General features: G+C 40.1%; 1 protein-coding gene across 2 annotated transcripts in view; it reads left to right on the top strand.

The window, feature by feature from the left end:
• Positions 1 to 20,180, top strand: part of rnf144ab (ring finger protein 144ab) — a 53,400-nt gene extending 33,220 nt beyond the window's left edge. For both annotated transcript variants that reach the window (XM_078399235.1, XM_078399236.1), the window contains exons 4-9: positions 3,112 to 3,216; positions 3,521 to 3,581; positions 6,211 to 6,421; positions 7,542 to 7,692; positions 14,784 to 14,873; positions 16,037 to 20,180. In XM_078399235.1, coding sequence (XP_078255361.1) covers positions 3,112 to 3,216; positions 3,521 to 3,581; positions 6,211 to 6,421; positions 7,542 to 7,692; positions 14,784 to 14,873; positions 16,037 to 16,168 — 750 coding nt within the window. In that variant the 3' untranslated portion in view covers positions 16,169 to 20,180. The remainder of the gene's footprint in view (positions 1 to 3,111; positions 3,217 to 3,520; positions 3,582 to 6,210; positions 6,422 to 7,541; positions 7,693 to 14,783; positions 14,874 to 16,036) is intronic.
• Positions 20,181 to 20,903: the final 723 nt, after the last annotated feature.

Below are 20,903 nucleotides of genomic sequence, written 5' to 3'. Positions count from 1 at the left end.
ACCCGGTGGGCCAAAGGGCCTGTTTCTGCGCTGTATATCTAAATCTAAATCTAACTAGTTGTCGGAACTTGAACCAACTTTACAAAGCCATCTGTAGGAGCCATTTTGCGTTTATTAATTATTTTAGTATATTATTTTATTACTCTGTATCCTGCTATATTATTTTTGGACACTAAGAGATTAATACTATGCTTATGTATATGGACTGAGCGAAGCCAGAGTAGCTGCCAGCTCGGATGTAATGCTTCGGTTCATGAGAAGGACCAGCTGATAGAAGATTGGCAAGAAGGATTTTTAACTATAAGAGCCTACTAAAATAATAAGATTTTGGTGGCCAAAGAAAATACAAGAAGTGCCTACTGGATATAAGGTCTGGTAGTTTCGTATAAGTCACGAAGGAACCACGGTAGGATATTAGACTTTTACCAAGTTAATCAATAACAAGTTAATGACAAGAGATATGCCAATATGTTTTATTGCAACTTCAATAAACGACTAACTAACAGCCACGTCATGAAGATCTCTTTGTTGTTGGTTATTTGCATCAAGAAGATGTCTTCCATTATCTTCGTCAACGGCAGCTTTGGGGCTTGAAAAGAAAGACGAGAAGCTGGCCGTAATACCATCAATGCCCACGTTTGCAATACATTTAATAGATTTGACAAGTATTATGTCAATTTCCTTAATTTATACAAACTGCAGCAAGCAGAATTTATCACTGCTGAATTTGCATATCAAAACATGAAATAGCAAAAATCCTGTGAACCCATCAGTTGGAGGAATAACGTAAATTTTTTATTTTGCGGTCTGTTATTTTAGTACAGCACTTTTGGTTCAGAATTTCTCCAAAGTGATGTCTCTGTCATTTATTCATTTTCTTTTTATTTCAATGAAAGTTTGTGGTCTTGGATCTTGTATGATCTAATTAAATAATTTGTCACAGATTCAATTTTGGAAAGTACTATTCAAATGTTTTACTAATGTAGATTTGTTTTGTTTTGTAATGACTTTTCATTCAAAACAAACTAACTCCTGGGTAAACTCAAGACAGATTTTCTAAGAGATTTTAACTCTTGGATTTTTTACATCCTGTCAAGAAAGTGTCATTAATGAATGAATGAATAAGTTTATTGGACAAGTATGTACACATACAAGGAATGTGCCTTGGTGCTCCGCTCGCAAGTAACAACACGAACATACAGTAAACAATTAAGAATAAAGCATAAAACATTAAAACATTAAAAAAAACAACATTATAGGTTAAACATGTGAGTGAAACCAGAGCAAATATATAATATATCAGGTCATGGCATGGTTTCTAATATTTATTGAATTTTAAACGATGCATCATCTGCTTTTAGCGTAATGTGTAACTCTTAATGGATTTACGTTAATATTATTACTGGGATGCAATAATTTCCCTGCATTCAACTCGGCTAGCGTTTATGGCATTGAATGTTGGCTCTTCCACTATGGGTGCCACAATATCAATTTTCATTGGGTGAAGTCTTGCATGCGTTTTTTTAAGCCTCTATACTTTTCTACTGGGATGCATAAGAGGTACTAATCCTACCGTATTTGTTTTTTGTAATTGAGTAGAACAGCATTTGTTTATTCTTCATGGACCTTGACTACTTTTGATCACCAGTATCAGAATTCTGTGTCACTGTGTGGACTATCACAATTGTATGGATTTGGAGTATTCTATTCTCACAAGATGGGGTGGGTTCCACTCCTGAGATGGCAACGGAAATAAACAACTTAATTCAAATTATACTTTATGATAATTAAACAAGATATACCTAAATTAGCAACGGAAGCTCCAATTTATCGGGGGAGGGAAAGTAGGAAAGCTTAAGGAAGAGGATTATAGTCAGTTAAAGATATTGCCCTCTGGACTTCAAAGGTGTTTTTAAAAAAATACTAGACCAAGTGGACCCGATGGGGCCCAAACCTCCCCAGCATTGGTGCAGCACCTTCTCCCCCCTCACTCCCCCCTCCCCCCAACTCCCCCTCCCCTGAATCCCCTCCCCTTCCCTACCCTCCCCCCCTCTCCTCCCCCACAAATTGATTAAATCATTCATTAATATTCAAAAAGCCAGATCAAAGCCAGCAATGATGAACGAGGAGAGGTGGAACCCACCATGGTCCATTGTTGGTTGTTTGGAAGGTGAGAACGAGTAATACCAGCAGTGAAACTTAACAGGATGACAGTGAAACTAGTACAACGACTTGTGTGATGGAAGGATGGAGTGAGAGGGGATGGTTACTTGAAGTTAGAGAAATCAATATTCATACCGCTGGGTTTCAGCTGCCCAAGTAAAATATGTGATGCTGGATTCTTAATTAAGTAATTAAACTTAGACTTAATAGCCATTGTGGAGGATGCTGTCAGCAGTTGGACCTCCTCCTTATCACTCAAATAAAATGGTCAAACCTCTATCACTGTTTATAGAATCATGGGGCATATAAATTGTCTCCATGTTTACAACAATAAGTAGATTTGAAAAAAAAAGGACATGTCGTGCAAAGGCACCATTGTAAAAGCCACTTTGTAAATCCAAGTCCTTCATAGTTTTTTAAAAAATAGCTGAGACTGTTGGGACAAAGTTCTCTGTGTTGGAAGATAGGATCAGTATTAATTCATCTTCTAGTGTCCATGAATTCCATAGTACTTTCCCAGCTGATATTCTGTTACTTGTTGGTAGACACAAAATGCTGGAGTAACTCAGCGGGAGAGGCAGCATCTCTGGAGAGAAAGAATGGGTGACCCTTTCGATGGGTCGAGACCATTCTTCAGACTTCTGTTACTTGTTGGTGGTCTCACTTGAAAGAGTTGCATGATCACTTTTTTGTCACATAAAAGCACAATACGCTGTTACCATTCTGGCTGAGCCAGATAAGCTTTATTGAGAAAGCATTTTCTGAACGTGGTAATCTTTGAGCTAGTGTTGCACGTGCATGGCTGGGACGAGATTTCGAAGGGTGGGAACTGGGCACAGAATATTCTTAAATCCACAGGAATTTCAACTTTTTCCGATGTGCAATGAAAATTCACCCGCACGGTGGAGAAGAATAACCGTTTAAAACTTCTGTCTGGTTTGCCAACAGTGTCTGAAGCAATATGTGGAGCTATTAATTAAGGAGGGCTTGGAATCTGCAGTTAGTTGTCCTGATGCTGCTTGCGCTAAGAAAGGTCACCTACAGGAAAATGAGGTATTTCCAAATTTAAGGACTCGGTGATTATATAAGTTACATGTCTTTCATTACTCTCTCCAGTTCTTTCCTCTGTGTCTGTGCACTCACATGGGTGAATTGTGACTTCATCCCAGAAATAATACTGGGTATTGGAACATTATAATCCAATGGGCTTTCTCAATTCAAATGGACATTACATAATTGATTTTTGAGTGCAACACAGAAATCCCAAAGCTGTTTTAAATAAAAACCATTCATGCTCTATGTATTCCTTTCAGCTTTATTTTATTTTCCCTTCTGAAACTGTTTATCTTACCAACAGATTGAATGCATTGTAGCAGCAGAGCTTATGCAGAGATATAAAAGGCTGCAGTTTGAAAAAGGCAAGTAAATTGTTCCAAGTAAATTTTGGATTAGTTGTCTTATTTTCAAATTCACTTTGATTTTAGTTGCATTTCTTATGTAGGAAGATTTTCCTATTTTAATTTAAAAGTTACCTGATTTTGAAGATCTGCTCTAATTTATGAATTATTGTAGCATATAATGATAGGCTAGTTGTCAGCATGATTGCCTATCCTTCTCTTTTACTGTCCCATACATTTTGTTGTAAAACTTGTTACCAAATGGAACATAATTTTTAGCATTTGATTTTATTTTCAATTTTGCTGATAATGAAGTAGCCCAGTTGTTGTTACAACCAGAGCTGGATAACGTTCTGACTTGCACTAATGAGTGACAAGCAAAAACACTTTATATATTGGCCAGGCAGTGACCATCTTGTTCATAAAAGAGGATTTAAGTATCTCCTCTGACATTCAGTGGCATTGCATTGCCAAATCCCCTCTCCCCAGCATGTTGGGCATCATGAGAGTCGTAGGTTCAATGAATTGTTACAGACTCAAAGGCCCATTGAGTCATTGCTGGGTAGAGGTATCCCATCATTCGCATTTTGTGCTTTTTCCTGCAGCCCTGCAAATTAATAATTCAGATTATGGACCAAAATCGTAACTGCTCCAGATGCATAAGTACTGTGCCTTCAAGAGTGAGTCAAAATAGGGTATCCAATGGTGACTGACTAACCTGACTACGCAAAGCCTTTGCACCATATGCAAAGCACACATCTTTAAAACTGAGTGGTGTGGATAAAAAGGATACCTTCACAATACCACATTACACAGCTGTCCAGTGAATAGACTGCCAACTCCCAGAGACTGGCAAATTCAATCTAAATAGTGGAAATCAAACCCATCCAATCAAACTTCACTGGTGTTCAGGAGACTAGCAGTGAACAACAAATGCAGTCAGGAATAGCAATACAAAAATCTACCTCCCAAAGAAAAGTGCATAATTTAAAAACAAATGAATACAGAAAAAAATTAAATTGTCTTTGCCATCATAACATATGTTCTGGAATATCCCAGATGTCTATCTGCAATAGCGCTATTGTCCTGGTTGTGTCATAACTTTCTTTATTATGAATTTGTTGTTGATGGTGTGGAGAGAGATGGTGGTGTGTTGGTGAAACAGGCTGGAAAATGTCGTAGAGTTTAAATCGGACAAAGTGAGGCAATGCATTTTGGGAGCACTAATGAGGAGAGGACATACACTATGAGTGGTAAAAAGCATTGAAGAACAGGGGGATCTTGGTATAGAATTCCATAGATCTTTAAAGGTGGCAATGAAGGTAGGAAGGCAAATGGGATATTGGTCTTCATTAGTCAGTGCATTGAAAACAGAGGTAGGAAGAAAATGCTCCAACTTTATAAAACCTTGGTCAGACCTTGCCTAGGTGTTAATGTGTGCAGTTCTAGTGACCATGGTGCAGGATGGATGTAATAGCAGTGGAGAGGGTGCAGAGGAGATTCACCAGGATTGCACCTGTGATGGTGTTTTAGTTACGAGAAGAGGCAGGGTCTGTTCTCCCTGCAGCAGAGGAGGTTGAGAGAGGACAATTGAGGTATATAAAATTATGAAGGATGTAGATAGGGTGGACTGCAGGAGAGGAGGTTGAGAGAGGACAATTGAGGTATATAAAATTATGAAGGATGTAGATAGGGTGGACTGCAGGAAACTTTTTTTCCCATAACAAAGATAGATAACATTGGAGGACATGCGTTCAGGGTAAGTGGGAACAGATTTAGAGGGGATATGAAGGGATTTTTATCACCGAGAGAGTGGCAAGTACCCGTAAGGCACTGCCTGAAAGAAGGATTGAATCTGGACTGCCACTGATAGCTTTTAACGGGTGTCTAGATGAACACTTGCATTGCGACGGACGAAACAAAGTGCAACACCTGCTCCAAGCCGCAGGCTCGTCGACCGCCCCGATACGGGAGCTTCCATCGCCCCGGCGGATGGTTCGACTGCCCCGACCGCCGGAGAAAAATGAGGGAAGAAGATTAGACTTTATTGCCTTCCATCACAGTGCGGAACGTGGGGAATCCGCTGTGGTGGATGTTTATGTTAACTTTTATGTAGTTGTGTGTCTTGTTGCTTTTTTAGTATGGCTGTATGGTAATACAAATATCACTGCACCTTAATTGGTACACGTGACAATAAAAGCCCTTTGAAACCTTTGAGGCAATGCTACATCAGATGATCAAAAGTTTGTTCAAAGTTCAGTTTAAGACAAGGCAAGGTGGTAGAATTTGGAGCAGATTTTCAGAGCTTTGGTTTTGTCACTGAAGACACATCTAGGAATATCAGACCATATGGTATATCCTTTTTAGTTACTATCGTGATATTTTTGTTTTATTTTTAATGTTTCAAAAGCTAAAATAAGACAGATTAAAATTTCAGTGAATAACAAAATTAGTTCTTTATTATGTGCTCATTTGGTCACATTATAACCTTGCTACCTATGCCAGCATTTATATCAAGAGGACTGGAATACCGAAACAGAGATGTAATGCTGAGGTTCTATAAGGTGCTGGTCAGGCCGCATTTGGAGTACTCTGAGCGAATTTGGGCTCCATATCTGCTATATTGGTTACGTAACTAATTGTTTTTCAGAAGTGCTTTTGGATCCATGCCGAACCTGGTGCCCATCCTCGGCCTGCCAGTCTGTCTGCCAGATCAAGGAGGTGGAGTTGCAGCAGCCCCAGATGGTACAATGTGCAAGCTGTAACTTGGAGTTCTGCTCCCACTGCAAAGCAAACTGGCATCCAGGCCAGCCTTGCCAAGAAAACCTGCCCATTACCTCATTGCTTCCTGGAGAAACAAGGTACCCTTCTGCTTTACTGGCAGCAGAACCTATCTGCATTTACTCGCGCCTTTTCCACAGTTCTATTTGGCAGAGTTGGTCTATTTCTTTTTTAAAAATATTTCTTTTTATTGAAGAAAAGATACAATACGAAAAACGTAATGCATTACATTACCCTCCATTTTGTTCTTTATATATAACAACAAAAATAACCCTCACCCACCCTCCCTGGACACCCCTTTGCAGCTGATGTGTTCACAATACATCATATCACAAATACAAATGCACAATTTGACAGGAAAACCTCTACATTCTTCCAAGGCGCAGGCCCATACATATCTACAACATGTCAGATGGTTCAGGATTCTCTCATTCATTATGCATCAGCCATCCTGGGAGGTAATCGGCAATTGTGTAAACAAAAATAAGTAAATGAATAAAAGTGAAACATAATTAAAGGCAGATTCCCAACTACAATCAAGTGCCCTCAGTCAGTGGGTAGTTCTTTTAGATTCTCAAAGTATGACAGAAAAGGTTATTGTTACTTTCTTTACCCGTGTTGCATTTCATACCTGTGTTACTGACATTTTACATGCCTTGCCAACCAATTCACCATTATTACCACTGATGTTTCCAGCCGCGCAATAGATCTGAATTGGGGTTGACTGTTCCTTGTGAGGTGTGACTTATTCAAAATTGGCACAAAATCTATCTGGTCATGTGCTGTTTGCAGAATTTTCCTTCGTTCAATTTGGCAGTTAGGTTGGCCTACTCAAACAATCTTATGGAAAATATAGCACTTGGAATGTTACTCTTTTTCTTCACATCATCTGAGCAGGGAAACTGGGCAAAGAAAAGATAAAATTGAATGACAGAAATGCCAGTTTATTAGGTTCTAATCCCTGATTCTTATGGATTAATAGGAACCATGTACTGAAATTGTAAATAGGCTGTATCTTTTTCTGATGAGTGCTTTATATTTGGGTGCAGACAGCAAATGAAAATAGTTGCCTCGGTTGAAATCTGTGGCTGATTTCCACAATGATGGTGAACTGGTGGTGTGTCAATCTCTGTGGTATTGTTTGAGATATCGGAACCAGAATTCTTTGAAAATCATTTTTTTTTCTCTCTCTTCACCTAGTTCATTCTTTGAAAATGATGAAGAGGATGATGTCCCAATCAAACGTTGTCCAAAATGCAAAGTCTATATCGAAAGAGATGAGGGTTGTGCGCAGATGATGTGTAAAAACTGCAAGCATGCCTTTTGCTGGTACTGCCTGGAATCCCTTGATGTAAGTGAAACAATCATTGTTTCAATGAATAACTATGTGCTTATGAAATCGATATGTGCTTTCATATTTGCACGTTACACGGTAAAATTAGTTGGGAGGCAACTTTTGCATTACAATTAATTGACATAGAAACATGATAAATAGCTGCAAGAGTAGGTTGTTTGGCTTCTGATGCTTACTCCATCATCCATTAAAATCATGGGTGATTTTATTTTACTTCAGTGCCACTTTCATGTATAAAACCACATCACATGGATTCCCTTAACAGCTAATAATTTATCACTTTCTTTTGTGAATGCATTCAATAACTGAAATTTCAAATTTAAGTTTAAAAATTCCCATCAAATCCCCTTTAAGACATATTCCTCTCCTGTGTCCTTTGATTCTGACACTTTTCCCCATCTATGTTTCTTATAATTTTAAATGGGTCAGCACTCTGCCTGCTTCGCATCAAAAGCCCGGCCTGTCCAATCTTTCCCCACAAATAAAGCCTCCAATGCAGACAATAACCTGGCGGACTATCCAGTGTTTTGAAACATTAGAACATGACAGCCCAACTGTTATATTCTGTGTCCTGACCTATGAAGGCAAGCATGCAATGTGCATTCTTCACAATCCAACCTACTTGTGTTGCAACTTTCTAGAAACTATGGGCATGAATTTCAAGGTCCCTCAACATTCCCTAACACCCTGCCATTTACCTTGCATGTCTTTATTTGACTGTTCAAAATGCATCACCTGACACTTGTGATTAAATGCCAATGTCCCACCCAGCTCTTTGCCTGATCCTGCTGTAGCCTTGAACAACCATCCTCTCCATCCACAATACCACCAACTTCAAGTTCATCCAGGCATTCCAGTTTCCTCCCACATCATCAAGGCATATCATATCATATCAAACACATCAAACACATCACAAAGACAGCCTTCTTCCACCTCAAAAACATTGCCCGTCTCCGTCCATCCCTCTCCTCCACAGCTGCAGAAACCCTCATCCACGCCTTCATCACCTCCCGTCTGGACTACTGCAACAGCCTCCTCTATGGCGCACCCTCAAAAATCATCAGTAAACTTCAATACATTCAAAACTCCGCTGCCCGTCTACTCACCCACACCCCGATCCGTGACCATATCACCCCCGTCCTTTATAAACTCCACTGGCTCCCCATCCCCCAGAGAATCCAGTACAAAATCCTCCTCATAACCTACAAAGCCCTCCATAACCTGGCCCCATCCTACCTGACCGACCTCCTCCACAGGCACACTCCCACCTGCACCCTCCGCTCTGCTGCTGCCAATCTCCTATCCCCCCACATCCGGACCAAACTCAGATCCTGGGGGGACAGGGCTTTCTCCATCGCTGCTCCCACCCTATGGAACTCACTACCCCAAACCGTTAGAGACTCCTCCACACTCACCACATTCAAAACATCGCTGAAGTCTCACCTGTTCAGTACTGCCTTCAACCACTGAAGGTCACCTCACCTTCTGTCTCCTTTCTCTGTTCGTTTATTTATTTACTTATTTATCTATTTATTCATTTCCCTATGTTCTCTAAATCTCTGTAAAGCGTCTGAGTATATGAAAAGCGCTATATAAATAAAATGCATTATTATTATTATTATTATCATATCATATATATACATATATGTTGAAAAGTGAATTGGATTCTGTACATAACTCCTTGTGTCATAAAAATCTCTCCATATACAGTATTCTCCTTTGATTGTGGTTCTGTTGCAAATGTTCATGCTTAAATATCTGATTTTACATGACCACAAAGTAACTTTGTGCATCAAAGATCCTTGTCAGATACAAATGTATTGGACACAGTTCAGAATTCACCACAGCATGTTGGGGTTTGATCCTTACCCTTGGTCATTGTGGCTGCATTGTGTTCATTGTTTGTTGAAAGGTCAGAGCTGCGATTTGATCTGCCAAATGTCTGTTTACTCTTGTATTTATTCATTGATTTGAAGAACTCTTGCTGGGAGTTGCACAAATCGTCGCTGTGTCACTTGCATTCATTGGTTCTGTTAGATAAGGAGAGACTTGGGCATTTTCATTTCGAACCTCCAAGCGTGTTCTCTATAAATAGTTTGAGTTCCAGACAGTGAGGTCATTGTGCACAGGGTGTTTCTATAATGTTTTAACTGTATCTCTTGGTGTCATCTGCTAAAGACAAATAATAATTTCTCTCACAGCTTGCAGATATTTTAATAGAACTATCGTTAGGAGAGAGTGTAGTTATGACCTTTTAGTAATTTATGAAGTGCATTTCTTACGACAGAGATTATGACTCTGCTTCCTGGCATTTGAGTATTCATTATGAAAAGTGTTCTGCCCAGCTTGTAGGAGAGTGTGTCAATTGACCAGGTTAATTGAAGAAAGGTCACCAGTCAGTCCTAAGCGTTAATTACAGAGGATGCACAGCACAGAAATGGGCCCTTTGTCTCAACCTGCATGCTGATCTCCAGCTCCTCCCATCTTTTCCAAACCCCTCAGTTAATTCTGCTTCTCACTCCTCAGATGCTGTCTGTCCTGCTCAGCAATTCCAGAGGTTTCCATTTTATTTATTGTCAATGGGAAATTTGCCAAATCCTCGTTCTTATTCACAAAATGCTGGAGTAACTCAGCAGGTCAGGCAGCAACTTGGGAGAGAAGGAATGGGCGATGTTTCGGGTCGAGACCCTTCTTCAGACTGATGTCAGGGGGGCGGGACAAAGGAAGGATATAGGTGGAGACAGGAAGATAGAGGGAGATCTGGGAAGGGGAGGGGAAGAGAGGGACAGAGGAACTATCTAAAGTTGGAGAAGTCGATGTTCATACCACCGGGCTGCAAGCTGCCCAGGTGAAATATGAGGTGCTGTTCCTCCAATTTCCGGTGGGCCTCACTATGGCACTGGAGGAGGCCCATGACAGAAAGGTCAGACTGGGAATGGGAGGGGAGTTAAAGTGCTCGGCCACCAGGAGATCAGATTGGTTAATGCGGACCGAGCGCAGGTGTTGAGCGAAGCGATCGCCGAGCCTGCGTTTGGTTTCGCCGATGTAAATAAGTTGACATCTGGAGCAGCGGATGCAATAGATGAGGTTGGAGGAGGTGCAGGTGAACCTCTGTCTCACCTGGAAAGACTGTTTGGGTCCTTGGATGGAGTTGAGGGGGGAGGTAAAGGGACAGGTGTTGCATCTCGTGCGGTTGCAGGGGAAAGTGCCCGGTGTTGGGGTGGTTTGGGTAGGAAGGGACGAGTGGACCAGGGAGTTATGGAGGGAACGGTCTCTGTGGAACACAGAAAGGGGAGGGGATGGGAAGATATGGCCTGTGGTGGGGTCCCATTGTAGGTGACGGAAATGTTGGCGGATGATTTGTTGGATACGCTGGCTGGTGGGGTGCAAGGTGAGAACGAGGGGGATTCTGTCCTTGTTACGAGTGGGGGGAGGGGGAGCAAGTGCGGAGCTGCGGGATGTAGAAGAGACTCTAGTGAGAGCCTCATCTATAATGGAAGAGGAGAAGCCCCGTTTTCTGAAGAATGAGGACATCTTTGATGCCCTAGTGTGAAACACCTCATCCCGGGCGCAGATGCGGCGTAGACGGACAAATTGGGAGTAGGGGATAGACTTTTTGCAGGAGACCAGGTGGGAAGAAGTGTAGTCCATATATCTGTGCGAGTCAGTGGGTTTATAGTAGATGTCAGTCACTAGTCTGTCTCCTGTGATGGAGATGGTGAGGTCCAGAAATGGGAGGGAGATGTCGGAGATAGTCCATGTATATTTAAGGGCAGGATGGAAATTGGAAGTGAAGTGTATGAAGTCAGTGAGTTCTGCATGGGTACAAGAGGTAACACCAATGCAGTCGTCGATGTAGCGGAGGTAGAGTTTGGGGATGGGGCCGGTGAACGCCCGGAACAGGGATTGTTCGACGTACCCGACAAAGAGGCAGGCATAGCAAGGGCCCATGCGAGTGCCCATAGCTACGCCTCTGGTTTGGAGGAAGTGGGAGGAGTCAAAGGAGAAGTTGTTAAGGGTAAGAACCAGCTCTGCTAGGCGGAGGAGAGTGTTAGTAGATGGGGATTGGCTGGTTCTACGGTCGAGGAAGAAACGGAGGGCTTTGAGACCATCCTTGTGGGGGATGGAAGTGTAGAGTGACTGGACATCCATGGTAAAGATGAGGGAGTGGGGGTCTGGGAACTGTAAGTTATCATGGAGGTGGAGAGACAGTTCTTTGTCTTCCCTTGTCACCAATCGTAGTTGTATTGAAGCAGGACTTTTCGTTACTCAATTACCATAACAACGAATATTTCAACCTAGTTACTGGACAGGTACTTAAATGAGCAAGGCAGAGATGGATATGGAATTAATGGACGCAATTGGGATTGGTAGAAATGAGCACGATGGTCATCGAAGATGCAATGCGCTGAAAGGCCTGTTTCCATGCCGTGCAATCCTGAGACTCTATGACCATTGCTGTTTCATTAGTAGTGGGCTCCCCTCGATCATGGCTAACCATGGGTGATGCATCCTAGTTGTTGGCTGCTTGCTCCAAACCTCAGCTAGAGCAGCGTGGCTTGTGGCTGAAGAGACCAATGCGGGAGTGACAGTCTCTGTTGCAAAGGTCACATTTGTGTGTGGTCTCTGGTCTGTTGAAGTTGCTGCGTTCCTTTCTGCGTGCCCGCTTGTCTGCCGCTGCGTTCATCAGTTTCTCTTCCCTCGTTTTGAGATGTTGGTTCAGGGTACCTCTCTACCTCGTGTGGTCAGCTGCAAGGCTCTCCCAGGACTCCACATCGATGTTGAGCATCTTCATATCTCTCTTGCAGACATCCTTGTAATGTTTATGGGGGCGGCCAATGGTTCTCCTCCCAGACGTTAGCTCTCCATAGAGGATGTCTTGTGGAATACGGCCATCCTCCATGCGGTGGACATGGCCCAGCCACCACAGCCTGCACTGCCTGAGTAGAGTGTACATACTGGGAAGGCCAGCGCCAGACAGAATCTCGGCGTTGGACACTCTGTCTCGCCAGGATATACCCAGGATACGGTGGATGCTTCTAAGGTGGAAGGTGTTGAGTCTTCTCTCCACTCTGGCATATGTAGTCCATGTCTCACTGCCGTACAGCAGTGTGCTGCTGACATTGGCGGTGTAGACTGCTATCTTTGTCTTCACTGTCAGCTTTGGGTTGGTCCACACTCGAGTTGTGAGGCGAGCAAGAGTTGTAGCTGCCTTCCTGATCCTCTTGTCAATCTCTGTGTCGGAGGAGAGGTTGTCGGTGATGATGGAGCCGAGGTACGTGAACTGATGGACGTCATTGAGTTCGTAGTTGTCGATGGTGATGACAGGCTGTACCTCTGTATCCTGTCCCAGGATGTTCGTCTTCTTCAGGCTGATGGTCAGCCCGAAGTCCTTGCAAGCCCGATAGAAGCGGTCCATTAGTGACTGTAGTTCCTGCTGGGCATGGGATGCAACTGCTGCGTCATCGCCGAACAACGTGTCTCTGATGAGAGCTTCACGTACTTTTGTCTTGGCTCTGAGGCGGGTGAGGTTGAAGAGCCTGCAATCTGATCTAGTACCAGATTCTAGTACTAGTTTCCATGCTGTGCAATCCTGAGACTATGACCATTTGTGTTTCGTTATTGTACATATATATTTATGTTTTGTGGAAGATTATTTTCACCAAATTGGTAATTTTCATAAGCTTAGCATAGCACAAGAAAGCTCCGATGAAAAACAGTCATATTGACTTTAAATTAATGCCTCTTCCAAATTTCTGGCATTAGCATCCCTTTCATTATTGAACTAAGAATGGGCTTTGTTGAACAGATTGTTGTTGATCTCATCAGAACTAATTTGAATGAATTGGTAAACTCAGCAGTATAACAATGGAGAGTTAATATTGTCATTTCACGGAAGATAGGACAGCAGAACAGTACAGCACAGGAACAGGCCCTTTGGCCAACAATCTCTGCTGAACACGCTGCCAACGGCCTCTGCCTGCACAATGCCAAGATAAACTAATCTCATCTGCCTGCACACGATCAATTTCCCTCCATTCCCTACATAGCAATATGTCTATCTGAAAGCCTCTTAAAAACCACTAGTGTGTCTGCCTCCATTACCACCCTCAGCTGCACTTTACAGGCACTCACAACTTTCTGTAAACAAAACATTTGCCCAGCGCATCTCATTTAAACTTTGGCCATCTCACTTTCTTAGTCTGTATTTAATATGCTGTTGTGAAGTTCTTAGGTTTATCATTGAACAAAGAAGGCCATGTTGGATGATGTGGCAAAATGATCTTTTCGCATTAAATGTTATACAATCCATTAAATCTTATAGAGATCTTCTAGAGTTGTGCAAAATCACAAGAGGAATAGATTGGTAGGCGCACAGAATCTCTTGCCCAGAATAGGGGAATCAAGAGCCAGAGGACATAGGTTTAAGGTTAGGGGGTAAAGATTAGTGAATGACAGTGCAAATCCCTTCAGGACTGAGATGAAAGCTTTCTTAGTCCATATTTAATATACTGTTGTGAAGGTCTTATGTTTATCATTGAACAGAGTGCGCAGTGTTGGATGACATGTGGCGAAATGATCTTTTCACACTAAATCTTTTTTTGCAGTGCTGAGCCTGCAGTGCTGTTTGCTGACGTCTATTGTTGGCTCTTCTCTCCCTTGTCCCCAGTGAGTATTTTTCATGCTCAGCAAATCCTCAGAGGTCATGGAAAAAGATACCAGTAAAACTTTAAAAACAGACAGGGAGAAATAATAATGTCACTAGACTTGTCACTAGTTCATGTAAATAAAATATATAATCTATTTATCATAAGGTCATAAGTGATAGGAGCAGAATTAGGCCATTTGGCCCATCAAGTCTACTCCGCCATTCAATCATGGCTGATCTATCTCTCCCTCCTAACCCCATTCTCCTGCCTTCTCCCCATAATACCTATTTTAACTCGTTGGAGATGATGAAAATCTAAGTGTAAAATTAGAACGAATTTCAAAAATGATCTTATACTTGAGATTTTGGAGAATATTAAATGGAGTTTGGCGTGAGTTTTGCTTTAATGTAAATGTATTTAACTTTGTTTTGTAACTAGGATGACTTCTTATTAATTCACTATGATAAAGGACCTTGCAGAAACAAGCTTGGCCATACACGTGCCTCTGTCATTTGGCACAGAACGCAGGTGAGTGATAATTGCTTGACACTGACACAATTATTTTTAAAGGATTGACTTTTAAATGGAGAATATTTACATAGGCAGTGAGACTGATGAACTTTGCCTATCTGCCAGTGCAATTCTCGGGAATCACTGGAATACACAAATGAAAAGTAGGTCTACTGGTAGCAAATATTATTCCAATATTCCAATGCCTTCCTCATGAAATCAGAATCCAGGTAAAGTTGGAGGGAAAAAAGGTAAAAGTTGATAGATTAATCGCTGGCTACCCCTTCTTGGAACACGTCACTTCACATCTCTTCCTCTTGGGGTGCATGTCTTGTGGGGCACAAGCAACCAAAGAAGAAGAATATATTCTAATGATTGGTCTTCAACCTGAAACATGATTGCCAGGTTTATAAGGTTTACAGTTTCCATAGATCATTACCTGAAACTTGGATTCTGTATCTCTCTCCACAGATGCTGCCTGAGTTGCTGAGTCTTTCTTGCATTTTCTGTTTTTATTTTAGACTATAGCACCTGTAGTGTTTGATTTTTAAGAATACATAATCTGAAACTGATGCACAATATTTGCATTCTTTACAAAACTTTTATCTTGTTATTGAAGTATATCCCTTTGAAGAAATTGTTAATAATTGTAACCAATTTTAGCAACACAAACAATGTGTTTGACAGACTGGCAATGCCTGGTTTCCTGATGCTATTTGAGAATGTATGGACTTGAGGACATTTGGTCTGCAAATATTCTTTATTCCTGTGTAAGATATCTACTTAATTTAGAAATTAAATGTTATTATATAATTGAATTAACTCAAGAAAAGTCAGCTGTGACTGCTAAATGAAAAGCTCTGTGGATGTGAAGATTGCCAGGTTTGTAAGGTGAAAATTTCCATTGATCATTAGTTCTAACGCCTCGTAAACTGCACATCTATTCCCATTTTTCCACCCGTTATGTCTGAATAATTCCATGTAATAATTGGGTTTTGTTTCTGTTCCTTTTTGTTATTGTTACAATTAATACAATTTGGTTTACAAATGACAATAAAGAAATCTTCGTTCCATTTACACCAGCAATTAACTCATATTTAATATTCTTAGATGAAAGTTTAATTTTTTTTCTGTATTATTGCATGGTGTAGCAATCACATTATCTTCTTTCTCTCCTTTAGGTAGTTGGAATATTTGCGGGTTTTGGCCTTTTGCTGTTAGTAGCATCACCTTTCCTCCTGCTTGCCACACCATTTGTCCTCTGCTGCAAATGTAAATGTAACAAAGGAGATGATGATCCTTTACCCACATAAGCATGAAAAAGAAACGGGAGGATGAAATTTTACAAACAGTCTTTCCTATATAACTATCATCTTAAATTGTCTGATTTTCGGCCTATGATATTTCCCAGTGTCAACATTTGTTTTCCCAGCTTGCTCAACTTCAGTGAATTAAAGAAGTGTGGCAAAGAAGCTATTGGGCTATCCAGGAAACAGTTTATTTCAAGAAAATGCACAAGAGTGTGGCACAGTACACAAATCTCTGGAATAGGGAAGCAAGCTTAGAACTCGCTGAGTTACTCCAGTATTTTGTGTCTATCTTAGAACTTGCTTAAATGGTTTCAAAAGAAGCTGTATTCTAGACAGTGTACAGCTGGACATTTAAGAGTAAAAAATTATAGATTGCAGAAGGAAAATAATTAATTTTGGAATAAAATGAAAATGGCTGTGATGTAAAGAGATGCTGCACGATAAATAGAGAGAAAAAGCCTCTGGAGGTTGCAACAAATGATGATAGCTTCGCTACCATTATTCATTGCAAATTCTATGAGAATTAGAGATTGTTTTATGTTTTCAAAATCAGTCCTGTACTTTTTAATGTAAAGAGCCAAATGTAAATGTTACTGTATATTACTGCTTTTGTAATTTTAATTGGGGATGTAAAGGTTTCATAATTTTTACCTCATTGTTTTTCACGCCATTTATCTGGACTTGTTATCAAAATAATACTTCCATTTTTTTGTGTGGTTATTCACTGAATAATGAAGGTGCACTGTTTCTTAATAGATATCTGTAATAAAGTTTCTGTAATTTTGGCAGCAGATTGGAGACTGATTACTGACTATGGGAATGTGAACATGTAAAACCTATGCAAAACTGATCACAATCTCAATGTCAGAATGATGTTTGTTGAGATTCATTCCTCAAAAGTTACTGTGTTTTGCACTGAGCGCAGATGAACTGAATTTTCATTTGTTTTGATCAGCTGAAACTTGCTAATTGCCTTTGGGGAAAAAATGACATGCCCTTTAAAGACTATAAATTGCACTTTGTGCCGCCTTTATGAAGTTCATTTTGTGATCTATTTCAAACACATCAAGGATCACAATTTTAAAATGTTAAACCATTTTAAGTCCTCTTCTAGAAATTACTACTTGGTCTGTGCAGTTGAAAGATGAAGACTTGGAAATTAGAGGCATGAATTGAGGAGGTAGGTAATGAAGTGGACAGGAAGTCTAATAGTTTTAAATGAGCTGTGATTTTGAAACAAAAGTCTAGGTAATGAGGAAGCTGGGTCACCAAAATAAAAACACATTGAGGAATGAAATTGAGTCCTGCTGGTCAGCTCGATGTTCTTGCCTGTTTGGATGTTTTACTATCAAGTTCTTGCAATGTATTCTTGTGTTTCATCTATATCTTAATTGGAAAGGATTTTATTCTAACTTCACAAAGTATACAATTGTTACTGGCCATGGTAATCAGCAGGAGGAAATTAGAAGTTTTTTTTTAATCACAGTTTATATATTTTTAATGTTTAATAATAGGGTTGGAAAATGAATGCAGTTCATTTTTGTGAAAATACAAATTATGGTAAGCACATATAATATTCAGCAGCAAAACTAGGAAGCAGAATAACCAAGTTGATCTGTACTTGGAAAGAATCATGACTTTTGTGATACCCTGGCTTCTTTTGAGGAAGTTGAGGTGGAAATTGTGACGGGTTGGTTAGGTTACCCTTGTACTTCTGTTATTATTTTTAATAATGGCAATTGTGAAATGTTTCATGCTTTTAATTTCTGTTTCCTAATATCAAAACAATTGCTGCACATTACAATAGCTTTATTTAGTTGATATCTAACGGTTGGAGAGATGAACCCAAATATTCTTGAGGGAACCTGAAACGAGTACTGATCTTTGTTTTTGGAAGCTGACAAATGTCCATCTTTCAATCATTCCACAACTGTTCACTTGCGGGACCATTGGCCTCTGATTAGTCTAACTGGTCCTAATCTCAAAACATTGCTTGTCCATTGCTTGTCCATTCGGCCGCCTGAAGGCTGGGTTCCTCCAATACATTGTTTTGCTGCAGATTCCAGCATTTCCCTGCGTTGCTGCATTGTTTACTGCTGATATAATTGACCTGTGGGTGGTGTTGAGGTGGATGCAAGGACCCTGACCTCGTAACACCTAGTACTGGTTAGGCAGCTGAAGACCCATGCATTAACTCTGCCCATTTCATGATCAAATTTGAATCAAGGGCTTACCTTTGGCATTGCGAACCATATAGATATGAGCAGTCACATGCAGTCTGTTTCAGCTGGTCATGCTGCATCTTTAAAGCTCACAGTCTTAAGATGTTGCAACGGGCACACTTTCTGCTAGCATGCAGCAAATCACTCCTTAACAGTCACCTCTTCCACCTTGATTTATCTTCCAAAGCCAGTGTAACTATTTTCGGTTTCCACTTTTCTTCTCTACCCAGCTCCATTGGATCTTTAAAGCCAGGGTAAAGTTAAAATCCAAGCGTCCATTAAATTGTATCTCTCTCAAGTTGCGGATGGTTAATTGGTCTGGATGAACATTCATTAATGTGCAACAATGGCAATCTCAGCCTTTGTCAAAGTCTCCATGATCTCAAAACTCAAAAGGAGATGTGGAAGCACTAATGGTCGCCTGGGGTTGGCCAGTCAGATTTAGTTGTTTAATATTGCTTTAAGAAAACTGGTTTATAAAGAAAGCAGAAAGAGAGATTTTTATAAATTCAAAATAAGTGGTAAGAAAAATGAACACTTCATTCCTCTACTGGAAATCACAATAAAATGTAAAATTGTGGGTGACACAATAATGCATGCAGCCTGGCTTGTGTGAGCGAAGATTGGAATATATTGGGATGAGCCAGGCTGCACCTTTTTATTCAATATTGCCATTCAATTCAAACTGCATTGGGTATGACTCAATCTCCTTCTGCGTCACTGGAAGCAGTTCCTAAAATTATTCTCAATTTGATGTTAGTCACCACAGATGAGACAGCTGTGGCAAATCATCTGCTGTCCTAGACCGATTGTTACTTTTTAAAAAAAACTATGGATTTCTTAAATGTATCACATAAAGCAAAAACCTATAAATGATGACAAAAGCTTGTGTGTTGATTTGTGGAAATCCTTGTGAAAGGATCACATAATCTTTAAAAAAAAAGCCGCGTGACTATTTTGAGTTTACATTGAATTCGCCACACAAAAACAGAATATTCATCCTAACTGATTTATTTCATTTTGCTCTCAACTGAACCTCTATTGCTCTTGCTCTCCATGTACTTACCTGGATTTCCCACAATGGCATCTGCTCTGCTTGCCTGAACATTGTATTTTGTGTTTTGTGACTGATTATTTGGTCTTGCATATACACATCATATTTTCTGGACACATAACTAATCTATATTGGTTTGTTATAGGCAAAATATTTCAGGAGTAAACACTAACTTTCAGCCATTGACAATTTCATTTGGTCTTAAAATACTTTTAATATATTCATAGTAACTTGTGTTGCAAAATGGATTGCCTTTTACCCTTTTATTGGTCCTTTTTATGAAAGCAAAATGTTGGTAATTGTATTGGGAACTTTTAGTAATTTCTTCTTAGCAATTTTTTTATGCAGATATGTTGCCAAAAATGTTTTTGTGTATGTTTTTTAAAAATATGAATGATAAGGAATGCCCAAATAATGTCAGCTTTATCTTTCCTCCTCTTTTCCAAAATGTTGCCAAGTGATTTAAGCCCAGTCTCTATTTCTGGTTTTGTAAACTGTGTATTGTGCTAAGGGTTCAATTTTATGCCTTAAAATGCTCGTGTGAACCATGTCAATGTTAAAAGAATTGATCTATATTTAAACCATAACTCGCCAGTGCAAAATATTTGTATAATCCCATATAAATATATGAAACTCTCTATAATCTTGATTCTGTGTATTGCTCAGCATGGTCTAACCTTGTCTGTAAATAACTGTGTTTACAATTATATATAATTGGTATCTCACTTTTTAAAAATAAAAGAATGCAAGTATCCAGAATTCCTATGTGCATAATTGTTATAAATCCTTAGTGTATTTTAATATTGAAATATCGAAAAGTTTTTGACTGCATATGAACAGCACAGCCTCAAGTTCTTGACATGGTCCTATGGACATTTGATTCTTCATTCAGCCTTCAATTGAACTATAATTGTTCCATTAAAAATCCCAAGACTTCTATCATAAAGAGGTAATATTTTCCCAAAACATTAGCTGTGCCACAAAAAAAAGCAGTCCGGTGTCATCCCGGTGGTATACTTTTCCATTGCATTTAAATAAACAAACAGTTAAATGGCCTGGAAATTTTGGTCACCTCAGAGAGTCCGAAGAAGGGTCCTGACCATGTTCTCCAGAAAATGAGCTGTATAGAGATGCAGCTGGTAGATTGTTAATGATATTGCATTTCTGGTCACATCGGAAAGTCTGAAGAAGGGTCCTGACCCGAAACAACACCAGTCTGTGTTCTCCGGAGATGCTGCCTGACCTGCTGAGTTACTCCTTTTAAAATTATTATTCTGAAAGGTTCTGGGGAGTATTGTTTGAGAAAAGAGGCAGTTTTTAACCTGGGAAGATTAGCATAGTAAAACATCTCGGCACCGGTCAATTCCAGAGAGAAGCATTGGTGATCGCAAAAGAACCTTCCATCAATAATAATGGTTTAAAGAAAATGATACACTGCATTTCTCTTTGGGCTTTGGCCACA

Source organism: Rhinoraja longicauda, chromosome 5 (assembly GCF_053455715.1).
Source record: "Rhinoraja longicauda isolate Sanriku21f chromosome 5, sRhiLon1.1, whole genome shotgun sequence".
In the NCBI taxonomy this organism is placed as follows: Eukaryota; Metazoa; Chordata; class Chondrichthyes; order Rajiformes; family Arhynchobatidae; genus Rhinoraja; species Rhinoraja longicauda.
This window is presented reverse-complemented; position numbering and strand designations above follow the sequence as displayed.